The sequence below is a fragment of the Thunnus thynnus genome, chromosome 15 (assembly GCF_963924715.1).
Source record: "Thunnus thynnus chromosome 15, fThuThy2.1, whole genome shotgun sequence".
NCBI lineage: Eukaryota > Metazoa > Chordata > Actinopteri > Scombriformes > Scombridae > Thunnus > Thunnus thynnus.
In genome coordinates, this window is record NC_089531.1 from 8,614,814 (window position 1) to 8,641,730 (window position 26,917).

At 40.8% G+C, this 26,917-nt stretch overlaps 2 protein-coding genes across 2 annotated transcripts in view; both read right to left on the reverse strand.

The window, feature by feature from the left end:
- Positions 1-3,431: 3,431 nt before the first annotated feature.
- On the reverse strand, positions 3,432-7,490 carry gdf6b (growth differentiation factor 6b). Its single transcript, XM_067612295.1, has 2 exons — positions 6,668-7,490; positions 3,432-6,414 (listed from the first exon to the last, which is right to left on the reverse strand). The coding sequence occupies exons 1-2, from the start codon at positions 7,011-7,013 to the stop codon at positions 5,522-5,524; spliced, it is 1,239 nt and encodes a 412-aa protein (XP_067468396.1). The 5' UTR covers positions 7,014-7,490; the 3' UTR covers positions 3,432-5,521.
- A 1,081-nt stretch (positions 7,491-8,571) lies between these two features.
- The window catches only part of pkhd1l1.1 (PKHD1 like 1, tandem duplicate 1), a 49,716-nt gene continuing 31,370 nt past the window's right edge, over positions 8,572-26,917 (reverse strand). Inside the window, exons 46-76 of the mRNA XM_067612296.1 lie at positions 25,978-26,219; positions 25,519-25,655; positions 24,361-25,390; positions 23,534-23,725; positions 23,101-23,252; positions 22,811-22,970; positions 21,974-22,145; positions 21,586-21,674; positions 21,077-21,225; positions 20,099-20,228; positions 18,987-19,105; positions 18,604-18,733; positions 18,093-18,266; positions 17,840-17,943; positions 16,984-17,110; positions 16,492-16,613; positions 16,308-16,398; positions 16,026-16,174; positions 15,510-15,632; positions 15,294-15,405; positions 14,751-14,867; positions 14,451-14,616; positions 13,791-14,023; positions 13,435-13,599; positions 13,181-13,338; positions 12,848-12,983; positions 11,310-11,654; positions 11,036-11,187; positions 10,768-10,914; positions 10,071-10,224; positions 8,572-9,306 (exon numbers count right to left, since the gene is read on the reverse strand). Of these exons, the coding sequence (XP_067468397.1) occupies positions 8,996-9,306; positions 10,071-10,224; positions 10,768-10,914; positions 11,036-11,187; positions 11,310-11,654; positions 12,848-12,983; positions 13,181-13,338; positions 13,435-13,599; positions 13,791-14,023; positions 14,451-14,616; positions 14,751-14,867; positions 15,294-15,405; positions 15,510-15,632; positions 16,026-16,174; positions 16,308-16,398; positions 16,492-16,613; positions 16,984-17,110; positions 17,840-17,943; positions 18,093-18,266; positions 18,604-18,733; positions 18,987-19,105; positions 20,099-20,228; positions 21,077-21,225; positions 21,586-21,674; positions 21,974-22,145; positions 22,811-22,970; positions 23,101-23,252; positions 23,534-23,725; positions 24,361-25,390; positions 25,519-25,655; positions 25,978-26,219 (5,788 nt within the window). The 3' untranslated portion in view covers positions 8,572-8,995. The remainder of the gene's footprint in view (positions 9,307-10,070; positions 10,225-10,767; positions 10,915-11,035; positions 11,188-11,309; positions 11,655-12,847; positions 12,984-13,180; positions 13,339-13,434; positions 13,600-13,790; positions 14,024-14,450; positions 14,617-14,750; positions 14,868-15,293; positions 15,406-15,509; positions 15,633-16,025; positions 16,175-16,307; positions 16,399-16,491; positions 16,614-16,983; positions 17,111-17,839; positions 17,944-18,092; positions 18,267-18,603; positions 18,734-18,986; positions 19,106-20,098; positions 20,229-21,076; positions 21,226-21,585; positions 21,675-21,973; positions 22,146-22,810; positions 22,971-23,100; positions 23,253-23,533; positions 23,726-24,360; positions 25,391-25,518; positions 25,656-25,977; positions 26,220-26,917) is intronic.

Below are 26,917 nucleotides of genomic sequence, written 5' to 3' on the forward strand. Positions count from 1 at the left end.
TTTCTTGGAAACACACAAAATATTTTGTTCCAGATCTCTGTCACTGTGATCATTCCTTATCCCGTCTTAACTTTCTCTTCCTGCCCCGCGAACATGTGTGTAACATTTAACATCACAGAAAAACTCAGCGAGAAAACAGAAAAACATGAGCTCCCAGTTATATTCGCCTTCCCTCTGATAACAACAGCTGAATCCTGCACTCGATTTACACCCGGCTTTGTTTCCCCAGCAAATATTTTTCTCCATCTCACAGCAAATCTGCCACAGGGAGACACAGTGCAGAAACGCCTCCGTACGCCGCTATAGAGACGGTACATTCCAGTCTTTTGTCCTCCGCTGGCTGTTCAGAGCAGCTGCTGGAAACCGGCCGCCCCTTTTTTATATCTCACCTTGTTGTTTGGGAAGAGACAGCGAGGCCCTCAGAGAGCATCACTCACATTCCTTCCCCTCGCCCTCCTCCCTCCTCTCTTGATTGCTGCCCTTTTTCTAAGGGGGACGTGTATGTTGTTTAATGTCCACAGCCCCCGGAGACAATGGGCCACTTGACCTTTGACCATCCGTGAGGAAAAGGCAGCCTTAATCTGATGTCGAGATCCTCCTTTGCTATTGTCTGAGGGGCAGGGGACCCAGTGTGGCTCTAGACTAAAGGGAGGTCAGTCATTGCATCTGCCCACCAATTTGTTTGTCCCATATTAGTCCCTCACACACACACACAGCCCACCCATGAAAGATGGCACTCTTTCCACTTGTCTGCTGACCCTGATTTCACCCTGCAAACTATCACTCACCCTGCTCATCCCTTTAACACCAGAGAAGATGACGAATGAGTCTCCAAGTTCCCAACCGCTTGTTTATACTGTATTGATCCGTGCTGAGTGTGCTTAAAGGGTAACTCCACTGTTTTTTGTCACATCAAAGTCTGTTTTCAGGTGTACTACTGCATGCGCGAGTTAAGTTGTATAAAAATCTTTTGTGTCTCCAGATAAATTTCCTCAAATGATGAAGTCAGCATCGGTTCAGGCTGAAGACTACAAATTTGGAAATGAAAAAAAATCTGTTGGTGTGGAGTTAGAGTGAAGTGATCTTACCAGACCTCTTTAACCTGCTCCTCTTCTCTGCTTGAGGCTAGTAGCTCAAAGCTACATTAGCTGCTATTAGCATGACACACAAGAATCTGTACAGTCAAGTGAATTAAGTAAAGTTGCATTGTGGGTAGTGTAGGCACCATGAGAATGCATGACATTATCTCTGGTTCTGCTGCATTGTGAGTCAGACAGTGTTATAAGTAGGGCTGGTTATCGGTACTTGATCCCAGATCCGGCCCACATACCGTGTGGAATGATGGCACTTGGGCGGTTCGCTCCTGTTTCCAAGATCTGGGTCCACAAGCAAGCCGTATGTCAACCAAGAGCAAACCAGATAAACCAGAACTGGCCAACATCCAGAATAGACATACCTGAGAGCACCGTGTCTTTACCAAAAAAGGCCCACATTTGATTTGGGATATTTGGGCCATATTTGCTATGGGGGCCATTTCAGGCTCACATCCATTTTATGCGGGCCAGAAGAAGGCCAGCAGTGCCTGAAGTGGCCCACTTCTGTATGGTATCTGGGGATACCTATCGAAACTTCTCCAGTCAAATGATACCTGCATTTGATCCTTTTTGTGCCCAGATCTACAAAAAAATGACTATTTGTATGGTGTTGCTTGCAGCCAATCGCCACAAGCATTCACTTTAATGCAACATGTGATTGGCTGACTACCGCAGCAGCTACAGTCTGTGGTGGTGAAGTTAAGCGTGGTGTATTTGACGGAGTTGGGAGCTCAGCGTGCCAAGATACCACAAAAATAAATATTTTACCAATCTGAACACTTTCAAAATGTATTTGTGTAAAAATCATTTGGATGGAGAGGAGTGGTGGCATTTTACACAGCTGAATGCACCCAGCCCTAGTTATAAGTGCAAAGATAAATCAGTGGAGAACTGCTTTAAGTGCACTGTATCTTTAAATGACTGTAAACAACAAAAAAACACATATTGAACATATTGATGAAGGTAGTCAGTGTTGGTGAACAAATCTCAAACATTTTTGAACAGAAGAGTCAGAAAGCAGAGATAATTACCACTGATGCTCTTCTTAAATACAAAATTTTAGCTGCTTCCTTTATGGTGAAGGTACAGACATTCATGATATTCATGCTGATAAAAGAACAGATGACAAAGTCTTCGGTGCTTTAATTTCTTCTAGACTTGATTACTGTAATGCACTTCATTTTGTTCTCAGGAGGCGAAACGTCCAAAACACTTCTACAAAACACTGCTGCCAGTTTTTAACACGGTCTAAGAGAAGTGACCACAAGATTTTACCACTTTTTTTTTAAAGCCCTTTATGATCAGGCCTCTCCTTATATCTGTGATCTGCTAACTCGTTCCAAACCTGCGGCCGGTCACACCAAATTTACAACATGACTTCATTTCCTCATTTGTGAATTTAGACACGTTTCACTTGTCAAAACAAACTCTATACTTGTAACTCATGCAAGAGCACCGCAGAACTCCTAAATTTAATTGCAATTTGTGGGCAACAATCATTCGTGAAACATGACGTTGCGATCTGCGTGTAAAAAGTGCTGGCAAATCACTTTTATGAAAAGGCCCCTGATCCTCTGGCAGGGTCCCACAAATCACCTCATCCAGCTTTTGCTGTCTGGACCCCTCAAGTGTGGATCCTCAGTCAATATCCTCCTTTAAATCCCTCCTTAAAACTCGTCTTTATCCTGTGAATTTCTCTTGATTTATGGTCATTTGTTTTAATGATCCAATTATGATTTTTTTTTCTTTCATGTTTGTTTTGGTTTTTATTTACTTTTTACTTCCTTATTTTATTGTAAAGCACTTTGTAACTTGGATTTGAAAAGTGCTGGGTGACAGAGTCAGGTGCAATAGCTGCAACCATTCCTTTCAAGTATGAATTAAAATCACTTCATTTGCACGACAGCAATTATTTTTACAACCCCCTTGTTAAAAGCAAGACTTGTTTGTTGTCGTGACTCGTCATACATTACCTCCCACTATTTTTCTAACTGATATGTCTTTTTTTATTCAGTTTTAGTGATGGACGAGTCTGTTTTGATGTCTTTTTTTTGCCATGCTGCAATCCAGATTTCCCATGTGGGGCAATTAAGACTTCTGTCTTAATTAAGCTGTTAATGCCTGACTTGTGGATTGATAAAGAACTGATTTGAAGGTAAAACTGCTGGAAGAGTGACATAAGGATTAAATGTTACCACGTGGAGAAAATGCTTCTCACATAATACTGGTAAAAGAAAGATCAAATTAAGAACAAGTACCATAAATAAGTGTATAAACCACAGTGAAATAAACAAAAAGCAATGTAGTGTCACTAAATTCAACACTGCAACCAGAAAACATAGTTCAATACACTTTAATTTGCCCATTACTCTACATATCTTACAGTTCATACATTTTATAAGAATAGATTCATTTGGTTAAACAATTTTACTGATTTTTTTACACTGTAGAAAAAAACATTCATTATCATGAATTTCTCTGTAATACTGTGTCAGTTTACAACTGTGCCATAGGAGTAAAATAAAAAACATATTGTGGCATAACACTGATTTATCCTTTCACTTTTCTGATAGTCAGTATCAATCAGTATAATATATTATTTTCAGATTCCAGTAAATAATGCAAAACATAACAAAATACAAGAGGCTAAAATGTGTTACTAATATTTTAAACAACTGTATAGCCTAAAAATAAATCCACCAAACAGAAAGCAATGTTTTTTTCATTTGGTGAGTAATTATTTCCTATTTATATACAACAAAAAACACTGATAGTACAACAGGATTTCACAGTCTGTGACCAGAACATAGCTGTCACGTTTCTTTTCCACAACTGTACCCACATGTGTTTATTTGAACCTGAACATCCAGATGTGTGACTCATGCAGTCTGGAAGTTGTAACGGAACAATGCAGACAATTAAAATGCAATAACTTATTCATAGAACATAAATTATTATTTCCATATCAAATATTTACACATGGTACCTTTGAACATCAGTGCATTACAGACAAAAATATGTATCTCCTCCAAACACAAACGGTAAGTAAACTGGTGCGGCGCTGTTGGTGGAAATGTACTTGTTTTGTTTTTATCTGAAAAAGGGACTTCCCATTCTCTCTGGCACTCGAGTACGTTCCCTGAGTCATAGGCCATGTCAAGTGCTGAAAATCTGTTTTCTAAACCTGGCAGAGATATTGCTCATGATTTCCATTTCAGGGGTAAAAATGTTTACTTGAAGTTCATCAGTTCAGTAAATCGTGGGAAGAAAGCCACAAAAGTGTAATCAATCGATTCGGTTCAGTCATCAAATGTCTTAAATGAAAACAAATGGACTATTTTTGATCTTTAAACCCTTGAAATGAATTTGGACATGAAGTTTTTAAGGATTTATCACATTTTTTACTGCCAGACTGCTCTGAGGCACCACATTTTTTAAGGTTTCAGATCTCTGCTGTGCATTGTACCTCTATTATTTTTACTACAGGGTGTTCTTCTCGAAAATAACTGGAAAATCTAGAGTCGTAACTATCGATACATATATTACGTGTTCATATTTATGTAACTTTTCATTGTACTTGCAGTCCATGAAAGTTGCACACAGAGCTAGTGTCCAACAGTGGTGGGTAAAAGGTCAGAAAGTGGCACAAGTGGTTTTTACTTAATATAGTTTTGTAAGAGCAGATTCCAGTTCCTCGAATGGGGGATTTTATGTGTGTAATTCAACATTTTTGGGGGAATTAAGCTTATTATTTTAAGCTTTCATGATAGATTGATACACTCTCTTAGCTTAGTTTAGCACAAGAAGTGGAAACAGCTAGCCTGGCTCTGTCCACAGGTAACACAATCTGCCTTCCAGCACCTGTAAAGCTCACTAATTAACATATAAAAACTGTAGTGTAAAAATGACAAGTGGTTTTTCTGGGGAGTTATGTGCAAGGCTAGCTGTTTCCCCCTGTTTCCAGTCTTTGTGCTAAGCTAAGCTAGCTGGCTGCTGGCTGTACTGTAGCTTCATATTTGTTGTACAGACGTGAGAGTGCTATCGATCTTCTCGTCTAACTCTCAGCAAGAAAGTGAATAAGCGTATTTCCCAAAATGTCAAACTATTCTTATAAACGAAGAGTTTTGCCGACAAGTTTATCTTATCATATATCCATGATATCGGCAGGCACTGCAGAGTTTAAGGCGACCAGATGGACTACCTCGAGACAATAACAATTCCTTAACAGAACAAACAAGAAAACAAACGTATGAGGTATTAACCATGATGATAAGAAGATGCATCGCTACGTTTCTTAAAAACCTCCATGTTCTCTTCGGGTGCAGCTTTCCCACCACACAGACTGTGATGCTGTTTGATCCCCACTAACTGGAGATCCTGAAGAACAAGAAGGAGGTCAAAGTAAACCACTACACCTGCCAGGTCTACTACCGACAGCCACAAGACTCCACCACCATGTCCTCGTATTGTTTATAGACCACATTGTGTCCTGAGTCGATGTAGAGGATGCTAATGGGGCTGAGTTTGGACGGGGCGCAGCAGCTAGGCGGCATGTTGCTGGGGTTCATTGAATTCATCAGAGTCTGGATGATGGCGTGGTTGGTGGGCTCCAGGTGGGAGCGTAAGGGGAAGTCACACACGCCCTCGCAGTGGTACGCCTCGTAATCCAGCGGGGCAATGATCCAGTCATCCCAGCCCAGATCCTTGAAATTTACATGCAGTGGCTTCTTACTGCACCTGGATTTGGACTTCTTGCCGTGCCTCTTCCCGTGGCGCGTTTTGGATGCAGCTGTCCTCCTTCTCCTGCTGGCTTTGGTGCCAGGACCCCTTTCCTTGGCTTTCCTCCCAAGGCCCAGTAACGCTCTCCCCTCTCTCCTCTCACTGAAGAGGGTCTGCCTCTTCTTGGACCTGGTGAAGACCACTAATATGGCTTTCTTCTGCTGGGGCCTGCTGTGCCTGTGCAAGCCCAGAAGGTGCAGGTCCAGCTCCCTCTCAGGGTTGTCCAGCATGGCCCTGAGCTCCAGGCAGAAGAGTTTCCCCTGGCTCAGGTGCTGTCGCTCTTTGAATATTTCCCACACGTCCAACACCTCCCACTTTGGCCTGTGGGAATCCTGGAGGTCCAGTGTCTTGGAGTCGAGCAGCTGCTGGTCGTGGCAGGAGAGGAGCTGGATGTCGACGGGCTCTGTTTCCGATATCCTGAAATTCCCAGACACTTTGGTGTATATCCTGAGCTCGGCTCCCAGCACCTCCGCTTTTTCGGAGAGGGTTGAGACGTCGAACAGATACTGCTGTCTCCTCAGAGGGGAGAGTGGGAGGTCATCTGTGGAAAGCATTAAAACAACGGGGTCAGACACATTCTCACAGAGATGATGTGCATACCACAGAGAAGTGGAATATGACAGGAAGAATCCCACTATTGTCTGCTCTGAATTAATCTGGAAGAGACAAACTATGAGTCATGAGTCATTCTACCTGCACACGCACGCGCTTGCACGCCACACGCACGCACGCACACACGCACACACACACACACACACACACACACACAGAGTAGAGAGTAGAGAGTCACATACCTTGCCCATTATCCACAAAACTTGCGATTGTATTTGCAGCTTTTGAGGAGCGAAAAAAACTTGCGTTGAGTCCCAGTTTCTCCGCCGTGGAGAAGGTTTTGTAAATAGACAACATGTAGTCATGAGGCTCAATTAAGTCTTTAGATGCTGCTTTACTATTTCTGTCGATTGAAGGTGGCGCGTAAAACTCCTTGAAATATTTGGACGCCTCTTGTCCATCAAAAAGCTTCGCCACCTTGCTGCTCTTCGGGACTGATGGGGGAAAAATAACGAGAGTCTGGAAACAGGGGATTCCCCACGCAAACACAAGAGCCCCGCAGAGAAAAGTGAAGTGACAGAAATCCATCCTCTGGTCTCTTCCTTTATCAGAGCCGGAGCCTGAGCTGTGTCCGGGTGAGGGGGGGGGGGACCAGGGGCAATGCCGGAGCTGAACTCTGCATCCACTTCTGCAGCAAGTGGTTGCTCCGCAAAGTGCGCACGGCTCCGGAGGACAGGCGGTGCAACGTTAAAAAGGGGGCGAGAACACGCCCACATTGTACTGTTATCGTTACGGCTAAATGGAGGGCTCAAATTAAGGCTGTAAAACTAATTGTTCCTCTGTCGCCCGTCGCCTCCCTCTTGGGGGGAGCAGATGTGCGCTGAAAAGATGCGCAACAACTTAAAAATAGTTGATTTTAGTTTCTACAACAAAACTTGATTGTAAAAGTACAAAATGGCTCCTAAATGTGACTTTCTTCTACCGTATTTTGGAGTTTTCCCTCTTTTCAAGCACGAGTCCAACTCTCACTAGATCTGTGCCTCAGTGGACCCTGCATCCAGTATTTACCATGGAGTCTCCTGCCCTCTGGTGACGCGCAAAATAGCGCCATGGTGTGAACGAGGAAACATGCAGCCAATCAGCGTCCTTCAGCACCATGGACAGAGTCTTTACTTTGTATTATTTATTAAAAAAAATCTTTATTTAATCAGGCAGGTCTCATTGAGATTGATTGATCTCTTTATCAAGAGAGACCTGAGAAGAAGAAACTTTCATAATCAGACACAACCAGCAAACAGAAGCAACACAACTAGGACCAGACAGGCACAATCAAGGATTAATTAATAAAAACAGATACAAGAGTTATTAAAACAATAATGATAATTAAGTCTTAAATCTCCAGGGGGTGTGAAAGACTGAAGGCAGTTTGCAGTTCATTCAATTTAAAAGGTGCCTGAAACCAGTTCTGCCAACATTAGTGCACACATGAGGGATATCTAAGGTCTACGGTCTTGTTTCTGTTGTTACAAGATTTAAATGTTATAAGAGATGTGAGGCAGCTTCAGCAGTAGTGCTTTATAGATGAATATTATGAGATGAATATTTCTTCTTGTCTGTAAGGAAGTCCATCCAACTTTGTGATACAGAGAACAATGATGAGTACAAAGTGTGTAATTAGTGATAAAGCATAATTAAATATGATAAACAGGGTTTAGCTGCTTAAGTGACAATGGAGCAGCAGGATAGTACAGAACATCTCCATGATCAAGACGTGTGAGGTCGACTGCAATATAATTGTATGGTTTAAAAAATACAGACAGCCTTTTATTCTATACGAGAGGTTTGTTTTTGAGCCAAATGTTGAATATGAATCTTGAACAACAGTCTGCTATTTGCATGACTCAGCAAGAGTGATGTTGGTACCATTTAAAGTTTTACTGGCAGTATAATCAGAGTCACTGGTGGAGGTGGAGAACACCATGAACTCGGTCCTTTGCATTTAAAACAAGTCTGTGATTGAGAAGTGATGGTTGGAAAGCATCAAAGGCAGACTGAAGACGAGCCGCAGTCTGGGTCGGTCTTATAAAATTGTGTCATTTGCCAAAAAAAAATGTTATTTATGTATAATGTGAATAAGCAATGGACATGTGAAAATAATTGCATTGATCAAGAAAAACACTGATACAAGAAAGACGTATTTCACAATGAAAATAGAATTTATTGAAGAGAAAATATAGTTTCAAAAAAAATAATCATCATCACAGTGCAGCAGTTACAAAACTTCATTTCTTCTTTCACCCTGTTAGAGTTTCAAGTTCAGCTATATTGCACCTGTCAAAGAAATAAAATACAGAGTCCAAGTGGATCTTACACCTGATTTGTAATCATGCCGAACAGAGATTTAGATATAATGACACAAAAGAGCCCCAGAGAACAGAAAAATAACCATGTGCATAGAATATTTAAGGAATGTATTTGTTTTATGTAGCAGACTTTATGTTTACGTGTTCAGGAGTCCTTCATTAATCCCTCATATTGTAGCTTTCACAGCACTACTGTATCTAGCATATCTAGCATATCGGGATGTCGTCTGAGCAGCAGGCCACTGCGTAGATGACGCTGACCAGACACAGACTGCCAGCAGACACAGCCGTGCTGGAGCTGAAGATGCTGTTGTCGGTGGTGGGCTCAACGCTTGTGGTTGAGGTCGTGGTATGATGGGTTGTGGTTGAGACGGTGGAAAGATCGCTTGTGGCGGACGGTGGCTCAGTGACGTGGCTGCTGGTCGAGGGGGGCTCGGTGGTCGGGATACTCTTGACGGAGAAGGCGCGTGACTCGGCGCCCCACTCCTTCAGAGTGAAGACCATGGTCAGGTTCTCACCTGCAGGGAGAGGAGATGTCATTGTTACGGTGTTTCATTTAAAAACAAAGTGTTTAACAGTCATTTGGTACGATTTCTATGTAGAAATGTTTCATCAGAGAAGTAAGATCCAGATTTGTGTTGTGAACATGTTTCTTTCTACAGGAAATGATCATCAAAAACTGAACAGCAAAGTCTCTCAGTCCTTTGGTAAGAAGTAGATACAAATAATCATATCAGCTGCTTATGTTCATTATTATTAGTCTCATTATCTCTGATTATTAATGTCTACAGACTTTTGATCTTGCACAATTTGGAGTTGCCTTGTAACAAAGTTTAGATATGCTTCAGTAGGAACAACAAAATACCTAAATTATGTTATTTGTTTACTGCAAAGCCTGATTTCCTTTCAGGGTGGAATAAAGTTCATCTTAACATGAAATTTCACTCTGACTATCACAGAGGAACCTTTCATATCATATTATGCATCTTAATGGCTTATTATTTTCACTCTTTTGTCACTTGTGACAGCTCTTAGCCTGTTTATGATATTTGTATTGTATTAATTGTTGAAACAATGTTTTGAGGCTGCCCTCTTGGCAACAAAAGACTTTAATCTTAATGAAAATTATAATTAAAATGAGGAACCAAAACCGACAAGACTCTCAGAGATCAGAGATTTGGCATCTTGGCCGTAAACTCTACAGCCTTCCTTTATCTGAAAGTAAATATGTTTTGATCTGTTTGTAGGATTGATTTTAAAAAAAAGCAGGATGCAGACGCACCGCTGTTGGTGATGGACAGGTCGGTGAAGTTGGCCCAGCAGGTGCTGAACAGGATGGTGGCGTTTCCTTCCAGTCCGTCCACGCTGTGGCCACTGGCGTTCTTCAGGCTGGCTGTGACGGTGAGAGTCGTCACGCCCACAGAGACACAGTTACCCTGCAAACGACATCACAGGTCAGTTTACAGACACCAGTTACTCTAAACTAAATTGATAAAAATGGTACCAAATTTGAAAATGAGGAGATGAAAACAATAATTAGGAGAAAATAGCTTTTTGCATCGTGTTCTCTTTACATTTAATTAACTGATTGTTTTAAAGGCAAATACAGCCTCATTTAGGCTAAAATATTTCAAGATGGTTTTAGAAAAAAATGAGAGAAATGTGTTTTTGACCACTAAACAGACAAAAAATTAATTAAGAAAATTTAAAGTCAGAACTTGAAGTAGTAAGAAATGTACTGTAAGTACTGTAAAAACCCTCAACAACCAACCAAACAACAGAGGATGCCTGTTAAAAAAAAGTCATCTGTAAAGTTTCTCTCCATGCAACTTTACTATTAATCCAATAATAATCCAAAAAAACAACACGCAGTCCACGCAGCTTTAAATCACAGTTTATGTCATTTCTCTGACTGATAATTAGCTTTAATGTCAGCTGTGCAGTGATAATGTTTGTTTGGATTTCTGTCAGTGCTTCACCTCCTCATCCACAGCCATGAGACGGGGCTGCTGGTGCAGAGGACCCACGTAGACCCCCGCCATCGGCTCCTCAATCAGCAGCAGGTTATTCACACTGGACACGTAGCTCACTTTTTCCTCTTCCCTTGTCACTTCCTCTGTTGCAACCTGAGATAAAAAAAGCGCAGAAACAGTGAATGTCTGGAGAAACGCCCGTCGGTACGAGCACTCGTTAATATTTAATTACTTTAATCCTTTTCAAAAAACGTAATTGTACTATGAGTCGTACATCATTCCAGCTGGGGTCAGAGGACGGAGGAGGAGGAGGGATGATGCCCATCGAGGAAACGTTGAAGCCGATGGACTGACTGAGGTTACCAGAAACGGCCGCCTGACCCAGATCATCGGCAATATTCTTCAACAAAGTGAAGTCCTCCTCGTCTGAGAAGACAGAGAGAACAGAGAGACGTTACAAATGTCCTGCGGTGATCTGTGTCTTCTGTTTTAGGGCTAATAGGGTCTGTAAATACGATTCCAGTGCAGAAATCATACTGCTCACTAACCGTCGGTGCTGTTGGTGGTCTGCTGGACTGGAGGTTTCTTGATCTCCACCTCCACCTTCAGGCCCGTGGATCTCTTCCTGCGCCGTGCGCCTCCGTCCTCCCGGATGATATTGGTGATGCGGATCATATTTGGGGGAACTTTGAGGAACAAAGCAAGGTTCGCGATCAGGCTGTCTCCAAAGAACTCTTCTTCAGTCATGGCAGGCATATCGAAGGCAAGGAAGAGAACTGGGGAGGTTCGGATCTGCACCGGTGTGGAGCCTCTCAGCACGACCTTCAGCATCTTGTAGTCCTGGTCGAAGTAGTTGGTGCCCACAGTGGAGTTCAGCTCGGGGACGTACTGATCTGGAGAGACAAGATAAAGAAAAACAGAAGATATGATTGTTGAATTGCTGAGAAATTTTGAAAAAAAAAAAAATCTATTTTGTGTCTTACATCCTCAGTTGTCACCTCACTCTGTTTTTTCTATCACACACAATTCATCCAAAAGAAAAACGTCTATGAAAAACTCTTTGTATGGCTTTTATCTTTATTGTTATGATGGTTTGTTGGCTTTTAATGTTAGAAATCAGGCAGCAACTTAAAATCAGTGATTATCCAGAGAGCCTACAGTCAAATCATCCATCTTTCAGTTGAAGAATCAACTTTTCCAACAAAAGTCAGACATTTAAAGCATGAGTTGCTCTGAAAACTTGTTTGTTCAGGTGCTTATGGTGAAGTTGGAAAAATTAATTTTTAATAATGATAAAATAATAATAAAAAGTTTGTTTTATGAAACTGTTAAATGATACAGAAATCCTCAGTGCAGCCATGTTGGTAATCCAGGACTTAAAGCTCTTTTTACAGTTACTGCTCACTTTACTTAATAACATTAGTTAACAGGCAATTTAATGCTGTTGATGTGATTATATGTTTGTAGGTAATATTATGTAATGACAACAGCAGCACAAATCCTGCCAATAATCTTATTAGGACAGAAATGTGACCTGTCCCTTAATCATCCATTTCAGATGTAGTTGTTTTGGTTCCTCTGACAGACAAACGTGAGCTCCAACACTAAAAACAAACAGGCAATTTAATCACATGTGAAGAAATGTGACCAAATTGTGGACTATTTCACTTTCAGGTGTAAATTACACTTCGAGGGAATAAGAAAACTCTGCTGCCAGACATTAGATGATTCTGACATTGACCTTGACTTTTTCTACAATATCTGCACATGGAAACTACGGTATTGTTAAGATTAGAAAAAGAATTTGTTACAGTTAAAAAAAAAGGGGGAACATTAATAACAGGTCTGTGTTGGCCTCTACATAAACGACACAATACTTTCAGCATTGGCACAAGATGTAAGTTGTGACCTGTGGTGACCAGCTGTAGAATGCTGGTCTGAAAAAGAGAGACATAATCTGAATATGCTGTTCAGATACTGCAGCTGTTAATATTTTCTGAACTTGATTACAGTTACATAATCTCCGTGTGTGTGTGTGTGTGTGTGTGTGTGTGTGTGTGTGTGTGTGTGTGTTAAGCATTAGCACCTGCAGAGATTGGCTCCTTCAGGGTGTAGTCAGTGTTGTCAGCGTTCCACTTAGCGTTAGTAGGAGGGATCAGATTGTTGTCAACGTACACATCCAACCGCTGAGGCTTTGAGTAGAAGACTGACACCATGATGCTCTGCACGCATTCAAAAACAAAAGGTCACTTGGTGAAAAATGAGAAAAAAGTGACTGAATTGAAGCTGAAGTGAGATTTACAGGATATATCTATGTTTTATAGGTTGGGAAACTTAACTGATGTGTGAAGAACTATTAAAATAATAACCCAATTTGAATTAAAGTTATTAATATTGTGGATTGTAGGTGTGCACTGACCTCAGATGGATCAGCATTAAGCATCATGAGGCGAAGTTTCTGAGGGCTGACGCTGCTGAAGAAGATGTCGAAGCTGCGGCCGGTGGCCACGATGCTGTGGAAGAGAGAGACTCTCTTCTGACAGGTGTAGCCAGCACACCACCCGTGATCCTGGGGGCCTGGACACACAAACACACACCTGAATTAAACACACATTCTCTGTAATTTTTTACACCTAGTCCCGGTTGTATCAGGAGTCTAAAACCGGTCCTTACCGTTGATGAGATCCACAAAGCCGTCTCCGAGCACAGCGACTGGGGACAGCCGCCTGGTCTCCGTGTCTGAGTCAAGACTCTCAATCACCAGCATCCTGTAATTCAGCCCGAAACACTTGTAGCCCTGCCAGGTACTCATGTACGTGCAGTCTTCTCTGATCACACCTGAGGAAAGATGAAGCAATGACAGACAGTCAGACAAAGCCTCTGCTTTGTTTCTTTTTCTTATATTACAATTCCATTCAAAGTAGTTGTACAACCCATTTTACCGAGGTTTACTCAGAAAAAAGCATCGTCATTTGGAGAAGAGTTGTGCGATCTGTCATCCAGAAAGACTCCCTAGTGTTGTTTTGTACCTTTGTGTGGAGCGATCTGGTTGACAGGGATGCGGCTGCCGTTGGGGAAAGTAAGCATGACTTTGGGGATTCGGTAGTCGCCCAGCCCCCTCCTGGGGTCTCCTCCCCACTCGTACTCAGACTGAGGCACCACAGCTCCCACTGCGCCCAGGAACGAGCCGTCCAAGTCCTTCAGCATGCTTTTCTTCTTCGCGTCGCACTCCATGTCCACACAGTTAGATGGGTCAACTTTACTGAAACACAAAAACACACATCGCTGATTTTACTCTTTGTCATATACTTATATTTAAAAATCAAAAACACATAAACAACCAAATCATATGCAGTTTTATGTAAAAATACACTTGTTTTTTAATCAATTTAAATAATAAATTAAAGCAGCAACCATTACCAAGTTTGGTTAGTTTGAGCAAGATGTGCACAGTTTACGTTTAACAGTTACAAAAAACAGAAAAATAACAAATATGAAAATCAACACATCATTGTAATAACTTGTGTTCATCTGTAAACTATTCGATTTCTGCTTTTGTCAGTGCATCAAAGACGTATCCAGGTGTATCATTTATCAATATCTGGCAAATGTCTCCAGTATTTTGTTTACATCTCATAGATCTTTCAGCTGTATTTTCTCAGTTTTTTTTCATTCTGTTTATGATTTACCCCAGATCAGCCCTGTGGATGAAGACTTTGGCCCCCTCTGCGCTGTCGATCATTTTGATGCCTGAAACCTGCACAGGATGCTGCAAGTCCTCGTTTATCGGGTTGGTGATGAACATGATATTCGTCTCGCTGGAGCAGACGTTTCGGAATCCAACGAACGTCGTGTCTGGAAAAAGAGAAAACAGGAAAATAAGGGATAGATTTTCTTCAAATTACTGTGAAGATTTTGATCACGACAGCAGCATAAAATACCTTTTAAATTAAACTAATTTGGACACAGAATACAGAGCCTGAACTCACCGTTGACTGTCATCAGTCCTTTGATGGCGTTATAGTTGTTGTTCAGATGATGGACCTTTATCGGGGCGGTGTTGTGTCCAGATCCAAAAGTGGGCCAACAGATTCCAGATCTGCCACCTGCACAGAGTTAAAACAGAGACCCAGAGTGAGGAGAGGAAGATTTATTTTCAATTTTACCAGCATGCATTTATATGGAATAAAAAGATCCAGCATTTTAATTCATATTCAAGGTGTTGGTTGGTAATTAAATAGTCAAAAATTACACAGCCTTTTTAAAAATGTAATCATAACCTCCAACCCTAAAAACAGCTTCTGTATCAACACAAATCTTTATCTTTTGAGTTATCAGCAGGAAAATATATTTTTCATTAAGGCAAATCTGAAAAGACATTGAATTCAAAAAGAAATTTAAACAGATTTAAGACCTCTAAAAGCCTGTAGCAACTGTATAGTATATTAATTATATATGCCCTGTACACTATATCAATTTTCCCAGCAAATCAATCTACTTTATAGCAGTGATATATTATCTGTGTGCTGTACCATTGAGAGGTCTGGGGGCTCGATGGCCTTCACTGATCGCCATGTTGAAGTCGCTGCTGGACAAAGTGTCTGCACAGTTGAAGTTCGGGCTGCTGCCAACGATCAGCGCGTTCTGGGAAAAGAGGAATACGACTGTCAATAAAAAAAAGTCACAACTGAATGAAATATGAGAGACGGTAGAAACAAATACTGACTGAATCGCTATAAACTTGTTACCTGAATGTGAACTTTCTTATCAGCGAACGCGTGGGTGACAGAAGGAGGAGCGAAGATGAGAGGCATGATGCCCATCCCGTTGTCCACCAGGGTCACGTTAGAGACAACGACATTTGAGATGGTCTGCAAAGGTTAGAGGAAGAGGAAGATGTTGTAATTTCCTGGAGATAATCTAGATTATCTGAAGCCTGCATCTCCTGGTCTTTATTGTTTTACAAGGACCCATAAACTCTGATAAATGTCGGGAACAAAACTAATTGATATCAAGGTCAGAATAAACATGATCTTAAAAAGTGAGCAGAAACAGAACCGACCTTTCATCTTTAGTAATGTGCTAAATGAAAGGTTCTCTGTCATATTTGAATAAATCCCCAGTTTATTTTACATTTCCTGAGCCTTGACAAGAGTCACAACTCAACACTCTTTCCTCTTGATGTAGTTAAATTTAGTCCAAAAATAATCTCTGAGCTTCTTTTTTTGTTGAGGAATAAAGCTTGTAAATCAAGGTAAGCGTACCTGGAAGTAGATGCCGTAGTCAAAGCTCTTCCAGATGAAGAAGCCCTGAATGAAACTGCAGCCGGGCAAACCGTCTTTGTTCAGATACACACCGAACAGACCGCCGTGAGCCTCGTTATGAATCCACTTCTCGTTCTCGTTCACATTTCCTGCACCAGCATAAGTCATATGGGAAAAAGTCTTTGAGGATGTCTGACGTGCACCTTTTTCCTCAGTCTGAGAAAACGCACCAAAATAAAACCTGCAAACTGAAATCATTAAAAACATCCGTGTTTTTACTACCTGGGCATGGTTCACCATCGATGCGGTACGCCACTCTCTCGTAACCTGCCACGATGTTATTCTGCAGCACGACATTCGTCCCCTCGTTGACCTGATGTTACAGAAAAAAAACAGGACAGGTTACAAAAGCGGCCATAGTTTTTTTAAAAGGTATAATAAGTTCTTATATTTTGAGAAGACAGACCTCGATGGCAGCGTTCCAGGCGTAGTTGAAGGGTTCCTCTCTGCCCTGGTACGATCCAGGCCACAACGTCATCATCACCAGGTTTCTCCTCACTGTGGTCTTGTTGCCCCAAATTCTGATACCTGAAAATGGACAAATTTTAATACATTAAAGAGCTTCTGATCAGTGCTGGTGAAGAGTTGCTTCTGTTACTGTGGTCACATTTAATTTGGATAATCACGGCCCATGTGCCAAATGTATAGCATTTGTAAATCATTACAGTGTATTAGTGTTTTCTCTCATTCCTCAGTTAAATGTATGTGTCTACATAAATGATGCAGCTATATTTATATATATATGAGGATAAATGTATGTAAAATCAAAACTAAAATTAGATAGAAAATGTTTAAATTAGATTTTAATTGTTTCTGTTAGGAATGAAATTGGAAACAGCGTCTATGAAACCACCTTGTAAAGCGATAAATTATATAAAGTTAACAGTGTAGTGTTTACCTTCTCCGACGGTGCGGTGGACGATGTTGTCGTCAACGTTCAGCCCTTCTGTTCCAAAGACTCCGATGGCTGGAGAGAAGCCGTCATGGAAAGCGCAGCCCTGAAGGTACGAATCTTCTCCTGAAACCTTTTTAACAAAGAAAAGACAAAATTCAAATTTAGATATCGTTAAGAAACTGAATGCCTCCTCCTCAGATTCCTCTCTCCTCAGTGAACTCTGCTGTATTTAGTCTCAATGTTGGCCTCATATAGCGGCCACATGAACTCCTGTTTGACATTACAGAAAGTTAAAAAAACAACAAAAACTTGTTGTTCTCCCAGCTGTATGTCAAAAGTCCGTGATGCAGCATAAAATGTCCTCTTTTGTCAGGAACAACAGCCCACAAACCAAAGATATTCAGTTCTCTCTCATAGAGGACTAACAAAACTTGAAAACACTCACATTTAAGAAGCTGGAACCAGAGAATTTTGACATTGTTTGACATCCAAAATTAAAAAATTAATCAATTATCAAAGTAGTTAGCCATTAATTTTATGTCGATCGACTAATCATTGCAGCTCTAACTGCTTTCATTGATACTCTAACATTTTATTTAAATTGCATTTGAACCAAACAATTCATCATTGTTGCACAAGAATATTAATACATGACTACATATTACTTATATTTTTATGATTAGAGAAATAACTATTGCAGCTAAAACAGTTGAAATATGATTAATTGGGGTTGTGAACCCAGTATGGACTTTGTCAATGAAATCAACTAATGTTCAATTTAATATTTTTTAAATAGGAATATTAATACAGAAGTTTGTTGGACATGTCTACCATCTTTTAAATCACTTCATAAACTTACCTTTCCGAGGTTGAGGAATGCCACGGAGTAGCGAGGATCGGAGTAGTCGGTCCAGCCCTCCTGACCAGAGCGGAAGAACTCCACATTCCTGATCTGAGCCTTGCCTAAAGAATAAAATATCAAACAATGTGTTAAATATGTTTAAATAACAAGCAAATAATCTAAAAGACTGAATAAACAGTCATACTAGGGCTGAATATCCAAATAACACAGAATTTACTTTAAACTCATTAAGTAAAGAAGGTCTGCTCACCTTTATAGTTGATTCCATCCCAGGAGTAGGTGCCGACCAACAGTCTGGCTCCGAACGAGTCCTTCATCATATCCGGATACTCCTGACCGATGATCTTGATGTTTCTGGTCAGGAGGCCGACGTCAGCGGCCAGAGTGTAGGAGAGCGACGTACCTGAGACAGAGTGAGTCTCACCTGGACAGAGAGACAGAGGGATCAGTTTATAGGATGCATTACGTTTTAACAGACCTGCCAACAGTCCCTGGGTTTTCCTGGGTTTCTCCCGTATTTTCACCCCCTCTCCTGCTGTGCTCCCGTTTTGTTGTTTCTCACAGGAAACTCTCGTAATTTGCACAGTTCCCTCAACCTTTATTATGAATAATCGTCACACACACGGATCCATAAGTTTTGTATGTTTGTCTGATGTTGCCAGATTGTCTATGAAACACAATCTACATCATCATCAATTTCTGCATCATTATTAAGTTTTGGAGACATGTGCTGTGTCTGTGGAGACAGATGTTGAACTGACCGATGTGCGTGTGGGCCAAAGGCTGGTCCAGGGTCAGTACGAGGCCGTCTGATGACACGGCAGTGATCTTGCGTTTTTCTGTTTCTGATGCGTTGTAGCTAGTGGTGGAGATGGCGACCTCGTCTCCAACCTGCAAACACAAGCAGAAATGTAAAAAACAGTAACTGATTACTGGCTGTTACTGGTTGTACTGGTATTAAACATTCATATTCAGAGAAGCTGTTGCAGTGTTTGATTTGATGTAAAACCAAAATTTTAGTTTAGATTTAGTACAGACTTCATAACTCAAATGTACACTTAGATATGAATATTTCTGCTTTTAAGATCTTTACATTTAACACAAAATACTGTGTTCAAAGTAAATAAAATAAAACCACAGAGACCTTCCAGTCGACGGACTGTGTCAATCTCAGGCTGTTGGAGCCGGCGTCAGCTGTGGCAGCTAGTTTGGTGTGGTAAACGTTGTGAGGTTGTCCGTAGAGCTCCAGCGTACCAAACACACCTGTTGGACAATAGAAAAACAGACTTAGTGCTCAACCATGTGTCACCACACATCCGTCTGGGCTGAGATGATTCATTTTACGGTGTCACTTAATAATATTACGTCTTCGTCAGCAAAGACAATGCTTGTCAATTCCAGCATGGTGGACTGTACAATCAAAACTTAATTAAGAATTCAACATACATACTCAAACATCTTCTGAGTGTTATAACATTTTAATAAACCATCAAAAAATGGTTATAATTAAATAAAAAAGTTATAATTTTCTTAAATCATTCATTTAAACATAATATCATATTCTGACTTAAAATATAATGTAATTTGAAAATATATTAAATATTCCACATGGTCCACATGTACATTAGAGTATGTACTTATATTTACAATACATGAAATGTGGCAGAATATTCCACAACATGTTGTAAATATACTATTAAATGTATGGGACGATATGTTACAAATATATCTATTATGAGAAAAAAATAGTTGCATTACATTAGGGCTGCAACTAATGATTCTTTTCATTATTGATTAAGCTGACAATTACTTTCTCAATTAATCGTTTTTTCTATAAAGTATGAAAACCACTGAAAAATGTCCATTATAATATCTTAGAGTGTAAGATGACGTATAAAAATATCTTGTTTTGTCTGATCAACAGTGCAAACTCAAAGATATTCACTTTATTATGATGTGTGACACATAAAAGTTAGCTAAAGCTAAAACCAGCAAATATTTGGCATTTTTCCTTAAAAAATGACTAATTGTTACAGATTAATTTTCTGTCGATCGATTGATCGTTGCAGCTCTTCATTACATACACTGCAAAGTTGCATTATAGTTTCTGTTAGAATAGTAAATGTCTTTATATCGGTTATATATTTTGTGTTCAGAATGTTGTTGAAACAACAAAAAGTTTCTCATTTATCTCCCCGACAAACATTTGCTGCTAACAGCGACCGTCAGATCTTAAGCCTGACACAGTTTTCTTACCCAGGACTTTGGATCCCTGGTTGGGCCCGTTAGGCAGAGGCCAGTCAGGAGTGCGGTGGTTCCCTCTCAGTTTGATGTGCAGCTGACCTCTGAACGGCTCGTCAGCCCGTCCTGCCATCATCCTGCCGCCCTGAAACACGAGGAGACATGAACATCACTTCACTGAACATCACAAACTCAGACTGTGACTCATACAGTTTCTGTCGTACTGTGATCTCATCTTCATTTTGATTCACAGTAGTTTCTATAGCGGCACTTTTCTCTTTGCCTGTTCAATCATGGTTAACTGTTGTTGCTCATACGAAGTGCCTAAATCTTAATAATACATTATCTCCTTATTTATACTTCACAAACACATCTATTGCTACTTCAGTGACATAAAACACATCACTCCTTGTGTGAGACAATCTCCCCTCCCTCCGAAAATACGCCTACAGCTCCACCCGCTGGTTGTTTATAGAAAACACCTTCAGGAACTGATTATAGGTTCATTGTTATTTTATGTCCAGCAGTGAGAGACACTAAACTAACATTTATTAACATGAAAGCTGGTTTGCCAAATTGAAACAATCTCAAATCAAGGTCAAGATTATTTTTACTGTCTCCTGCAGGAGAAAATAGTCTTGGATTGAGGGGGCTGCAGCAACATCAACATCAAACAAAAGAAAAAAAAAAAAATAAGGGCACATGTGCAGAAGTTAGCCTGAAATAAAATAAGTTAGTACAAAACCATTCACTCTACTAAAAAAATACAAGAATTGTAAGGCAAAACATCTCAAAATTTGGTAAATAAATTACAAGCAAACAGACACGACTGATAAAAACCTGCAGTTTTCTCGCCTCCCTTCCCTTCTATCTATCCTCCAGGAATTGCCCATAAATAAATTTAACTGATAGAGGGACACATGAATAATCACTGGACCGATGTGAAGCGATAAAGTGGATAATTGTGAACCAGAAAGATTACTGAACACTGACCTGGATGGAGATGTAAACAGCATCGATCACAACGGTCCTGTTCTCGGGTGTAGAGCGAGCCTGTCTGCCGGAGTCGGGGATCTCGAGAACTCCCAGGACCGTCAGCTTGTTGAGGGGAGGAATGTCGCTGTCCAAAACGACCCACTTTCCTGAGGGCCAACGAGGATACAAAGGTATTGTATTAAAGGTTCATTACTATTAGAAACTGACTTTTTGGTTGTTATTATGAATTTGTTTTAAATTTCAAAAGTCTTGAATGAATTTCCAGTAATTGGTGCTTAAAATATACAAATCTTTTTTATAATCATACTGTTTCACCAGACAAGCTTAAGACTGTCTAAAAGTCATCTTATGGTGAAGGAAATCATCGTATCATTTGTAAATCGACATTCAACAACTCAGGTGGACAAACAAAAAGCAACACTGTCCACATAATGAAGATTTCCCCAGCAGATGTCCTCTCCTTTAACTCAGTCAAGATTTTTAGGGGTTTTTATTCCAGATGTTACCTGATGGGATAACCACATCAGCGCCCTCTGCTGGTACAGTGAAGTTATTCTCAGCTGAACTTTTCCAGAAATCATCACTGGACCAGCGACTGGAGAAAAAAACACACAGCATTAGAAAGACCATACCAGAGTCAACATAATAACCACTTTATATCAACAGTGTTTGCTTTTAGTGCAACAATTGCTCCCAATAAACTTTTAGCAATTTTGGCATTCCCTTTTGATGATAACCTCTGATATTGCAAAAGGTTTTGATGAGTTCTACAGTATATTTGCTATTTGCAAGCGATAAAATTTATGAATAAAGTTATGTGATGTCTCACTGTAGCTAATGAGTTTAAATGTGTTCCTGCTCATGTATGAAATGTTGCAGAGAGGGGAAACATACATGAAGTTGTCTGGTCGGCCGGTGGGTAAGGGGGCGAGTGTGGCTGGAGGCGGTGGCGTTGGTGGGATGCAGTTGGGGTAGAAGCAGCGGTAGACCCTTAAGTTCACGCCAACGTCGACCATGGAGCGGTCAACGCTGTTACGACGCTCGCGCTGGCTGGTCTTCCCGGATACTGTAGGAACAGAGCAATGTCGAGTGAATGAAGACGCACAAATCACAGAATCATTGAATGTTTCTAAACATTTTGATATTTTAGTGTGATTTAATGATAAATAATCTGGAGGACAAACAGTGAACTCCAGTTAGTGATCCAAATGAGGCAAACTGTCACTAAAGCACAAAAAGATTTAAGTTACAGAGACAGACTAACAAAATTACTCTAATACTAAAAATAATGGTGATAATAAAGCAGATTTAAGTGTGTTAATGCTGTGATTTAAAAGTACCCTGTAACGCATAATGTATACTATGTGACCTTAAAAATGCTAAATTTGTCAACAAATGAGTTTCCAAGTTTCCACTCTTTAGAAATAGCCAATCGTAAAGTTTTCTGTATCCACTGGCTACTGAAATAAAGTCAATAACAAAATCATTAAGTGTCACTTTAAAAAAGTGATTATTTAATATAGTTAATAATTTATTTATCAATATTATAGGTTATAAGATACTAAACTTGAATATACATTTATATAAAAAACAAGAAAAACACTCACATGTGAGAAGCTACAATCAGTGACTAGCTGACATTTTTCCCTTATATTATAAATGACTTAAATGATTAATCCATTATCAAAACGATCACTACAATCAATGGATCCATAATAAAGCGCGTCTAACCGATGTAGTAGAGGTTGTTGGAGTTGTCGTCGAAGTACCAGTCTCCGTTGTCGTTATCGCTGAAGCTTAGCGGCGTCGATGAGCCGTTCCTCTCGTCGACTATACGGAACCTGTCGGGACTCTGGGTGAAGTTGTGGTTCATGATCACGTATTGATCTGACTGTTTGAGGGAAAAAGCACAAGTAGAAACATCAGTGTGCAAACAGGCAGAAAGCTGGCCTGAAATTTGATTGACGATTAGATAATTTGCTTATACGACTATTGAGGGAAAATATCTACTGTAAATGTACCTTGAAGCCGAAGAACTTTGCGTTATAAGTGATGTTTGTGAGATGGTCCATGTCGTTGAAGTACCAGTTGTAAGTTTTTCCAGAAACCAGCATAACCATCCAGCCAAGCTTATGAGTCATTCTCTTCTTCAAATAGGGAATCACACTGGTGCCTGTAATAGTGTATTTTTTTCATTCAACAATGAAAACACACAGTCAGGACAGTCTTATATTACAGCAAAGACATTTATATATTTCCATCAATGTGGCAGTTTTAAGTGATTAAAAAATGTAAACAGAATACTGAAAACTGCAGAACCTATCCTTTAATGGCAGAACTCTACTTCAATTCCCATTAATCACCAGTAGAGGTCAATAAAGGTTCCAGATTAGTTCCTGCTTCTTCAACAACAAACATGACATTTGAAAGTAGCAAGTCTGTGTGTTTTAATACCATGTTCGTTGGTCATGATGACATCCTTGGCCTTCAGAGAGGCGGGTGTGGGGTTGTTGAATGACAAACGATGGAAGTTGACAGTGTGGTCGCACACGGCGCCGGGGAAACCGACGCTCCACTCGGCACTCTGGGTGCAGTGCGCAGGGTCCAGCAAGGCGCTCATAGGCACGACTTTGTGGTCGACGTTTCCTGGAAAACAAGTAATTATAATCAGTGTAAGCTGCATTAACCTCACGTCTAAAACTGAGAGCCATAGAGTTCCACTGTCATCTAAAAACTATTAAAAATTCATGAATGAGTGACATGTTCCTTCATTACCATGAACACATCCTGTAGTTTATATTGAGTCAATCCCATATACACCATCCTGCTACTGTAGATATTCACTAGAGCACCGAGTGTGTATTAATCCACTGCTGAAAATAGACCCTAAATGTCCCACAAACATGCTATTTCCTCCTGTATGAGTGATTATTGTTTAAACTACAGTGCTCACCTGTTTTAGGAAGTTACTGAGCCTTTTTTAAGAATAAAGCTGTATATTTTTAAGCTGTTTTTAAAAACTTCCGTCACACTTACGAGTGTCAGACAACAGAAAGTACTCAGAGACAAACAGAATTGTTGGTTTTGGTCTTATATAATACCAGACTTTAATAAGAATAATTTTCTGATATAAACCTCATGGTTTTAGGGACTGATTAGGTATGTATGTGGGAAGGTTTTACAACTCTTATATAACAAACTGATCATTATTATGACTATTAAGTGAGAAATAGGAGCAATACATCAAAAAAATTAGCAGTAAGAGACGGAAGACTGAGTACCTGTGAGGGAGCCATCGGTGTCCACCAGCTGCACCTCATGTTCCCACCTGAAGCCGGCCTTGTTGGGTGAGTCGAAGTACTGGATTCCACTAAACCTGACAGCCCAGCCTCCGCACCGATCCACACACGTCCCATCGATAGAGGCTACCCCGATGGCTGAGCAGGAGCCGCGGTTGAAGTTGATGAACTTGGTGTTAACGACGCTCATGCCATCATCGAGTGGCGCGATGACACCTCGGTGCGTGCAGGAGGAGTCTCCCAGTCCGAGCTCATCCACATGGGCTACGATGGTGCTGTTGGACACCATCGCCCCTCCGTTCTCTCCGAAGCCGCTCACGGCCCACTGCAAGATGCGCTTGGCTTCAATGCCGGCTTTCTCGTTGTTCACCATGACGAAGCCGTTGAACTGCACAGCGCCCACGTTGACCCACTCAGCACCTTTCTCACAGTTCCAGGTGGTGAGGGAATTGAAGACAGCAGGCTCAGGGGTTCTGGAGCGGCAGCCTCCGTCCTTCATTGGGAAAAAGTCTTGGAAGATCCAGAGGCCAAACCAGCCCTGGGAGTGCACGGTGTTGTTGTGAAACTCGCCGAGGGGAACCTTCTTCTGGCAGATGTTTCGATCAAAGGATGGACCGTCAGGGTGCTCGTGCATGCGGTACCAGAAACCGAAGTGGGTCCCTCCCGCGGCGGCGTTGTGGCGGACGATGTTGTTGGGATTGGTGACCCAGTAGGCTGCAGGAGTGACGTCGTCGTTTAGCAGGCTTGTACTTTGTTTGACGAACACAGCCAGGTTGTACTGCAGGATGTTCTCTGTCTCAATGCCGTCCTCGATGAAGAAGGCCCCGCCCATGATGTCGTAGATGACGTTGTGCTCCACCAGCAGCCGGTGGGTGTTGTGGATGGTTACGGCCCTGTTGAAGGTCTGATGGATCGCACAACCTCTGACGTACGACTTGTAGTTGATGTCTCCCATCAGATGCCAGTGGATGGGATAACGGCCCAGCCTGAAGGCTTGTCCAGCGTGGAAGACCTGTGGCACAAAAGCATCAAGACATTAAAGTTTATCATTTCAGTTTCAAGGAACAAAAAATAACAGATTGTGAGGATGAGGACTTTTAGAAAAATGGGTCTAAAGTTCAAACGTGGCCTGTCAAGCACCTCAACATATTCCAGTCTGCCGATTGCGAGATTCTCATTTGGCCGGGGTGCGTGGAACATGATGCAGCCTCCAAACTGATCGCTGCCCACTTCCTCTCCAAACCTTCCTTGGAAACACGTTTGTGTGGTGAATTCACCTGCAGCACACAAAACAGAGAGATATTAATATTAAAAACCAGTATGACCATATAGATGATGTTGTTATCGTCTCAAAATAAGTACAACAATGTAACAAAGTCTCTGCTGAATTGCGCGCTGTTGTGTTTCATGAGGGTCATTTATTCTTAAATGAAAATGAAAATGGAAAAAAAGCAAAAAAACAACATTTTTCTTCTATTTGAAAGGCTTACAGTTCTATTCAATGCCAAGTTGTTGTTCTTTTTACTTTGATTCACTTTGATTTGATTGAATTTATTTTACTTAATGTAATCTAAGAGCTCATCCACTGCGACACAGTACCTGTGTTAAAACCATCTGGGCAGGCTTCGATCTTGTCGTTCCATTCTTGGTGTTGGGATCCTCGAACCACGATGTTCCTGGTGAGGAGACCCACCTCTCCTCGGCCCTCAAACACCGTCCCGTCAGGCAGCGTGACGCTCACCCCGAGGTGAGTGTACTTGAGTGGTTCGGTCAGGGTGAGGGTCCTGCCGTCAGATGACACAGAGTCGATCCTCCTCACCTCGTTCTCTCTCTGACTGTGCCTGGAAAACAGAAATAAAAGAGTTAAGATCACGGCCAAATATCACACAGCGAGATTACTTAGTTTAATTCAGGCTTTCCGTTATACAGTCCACCTCGTAACCAGTAAGCTTACTGGTAAAAATGAGATATTATTCCCACAATATTCTGATTCTGACATGGATAAAACTGCCTTTACAATTAAATTACAGGTAATAAAGAGGAAAAGAAAGATTTTTAGAGCTCAGTTGAATCACTTTGCTTTCCATGACAACAATGTCAGAGATAATAAATGTTTCTGCACAACAATGTGTCCACTCAGGGTTTAAATACATACAGTTAGCTTAACAAATGACTGTTGTTATCATGCTGTGGACTTTTTATTAGAATAAACAAACATCTGAACGCTGTTAATTAGCTGTTAACAGTGCAACATGTTAGCCAGATAGCCCTTATCAATATTAATTTTCTCCTATGCTTTTAGCCTTTTTCCACATAGTCATACTATCTCTATATACATTTTCCTCTGTGAAGTGGCTTTCTGAGACAAAATGGCACAATTGTCAAATTTCCAGTTATTTTCTGCAAACCAGACTACAAATCATCTTCCTGACTGTATTTAGTAAGTCCAAAGTGTCCCAAAAATAATCATTTTAATAGTTGTATATTATTTTTATTTATTTATTTAGTTTCTTATGGTATTCTAGATGTATGATTGTAC

Excerpts from the sequence above, each read along its gene's own strand:
- gdf6b (XM_067612295.1), bottom strand. The coding sequence starts at position 7,013 with ATGGATTTCTGTCACTTCACTTTTCTCTGCGGGGCTCTTGTGTTTGCG. Across the intron at positions 6,415-6,667 it reads TTTTGTGGATAATGGGCAAG|ATGACCTCCCACTCTCCCCT; the intron begins GTATGTGACTCT and ends TGCTTTCCACAG.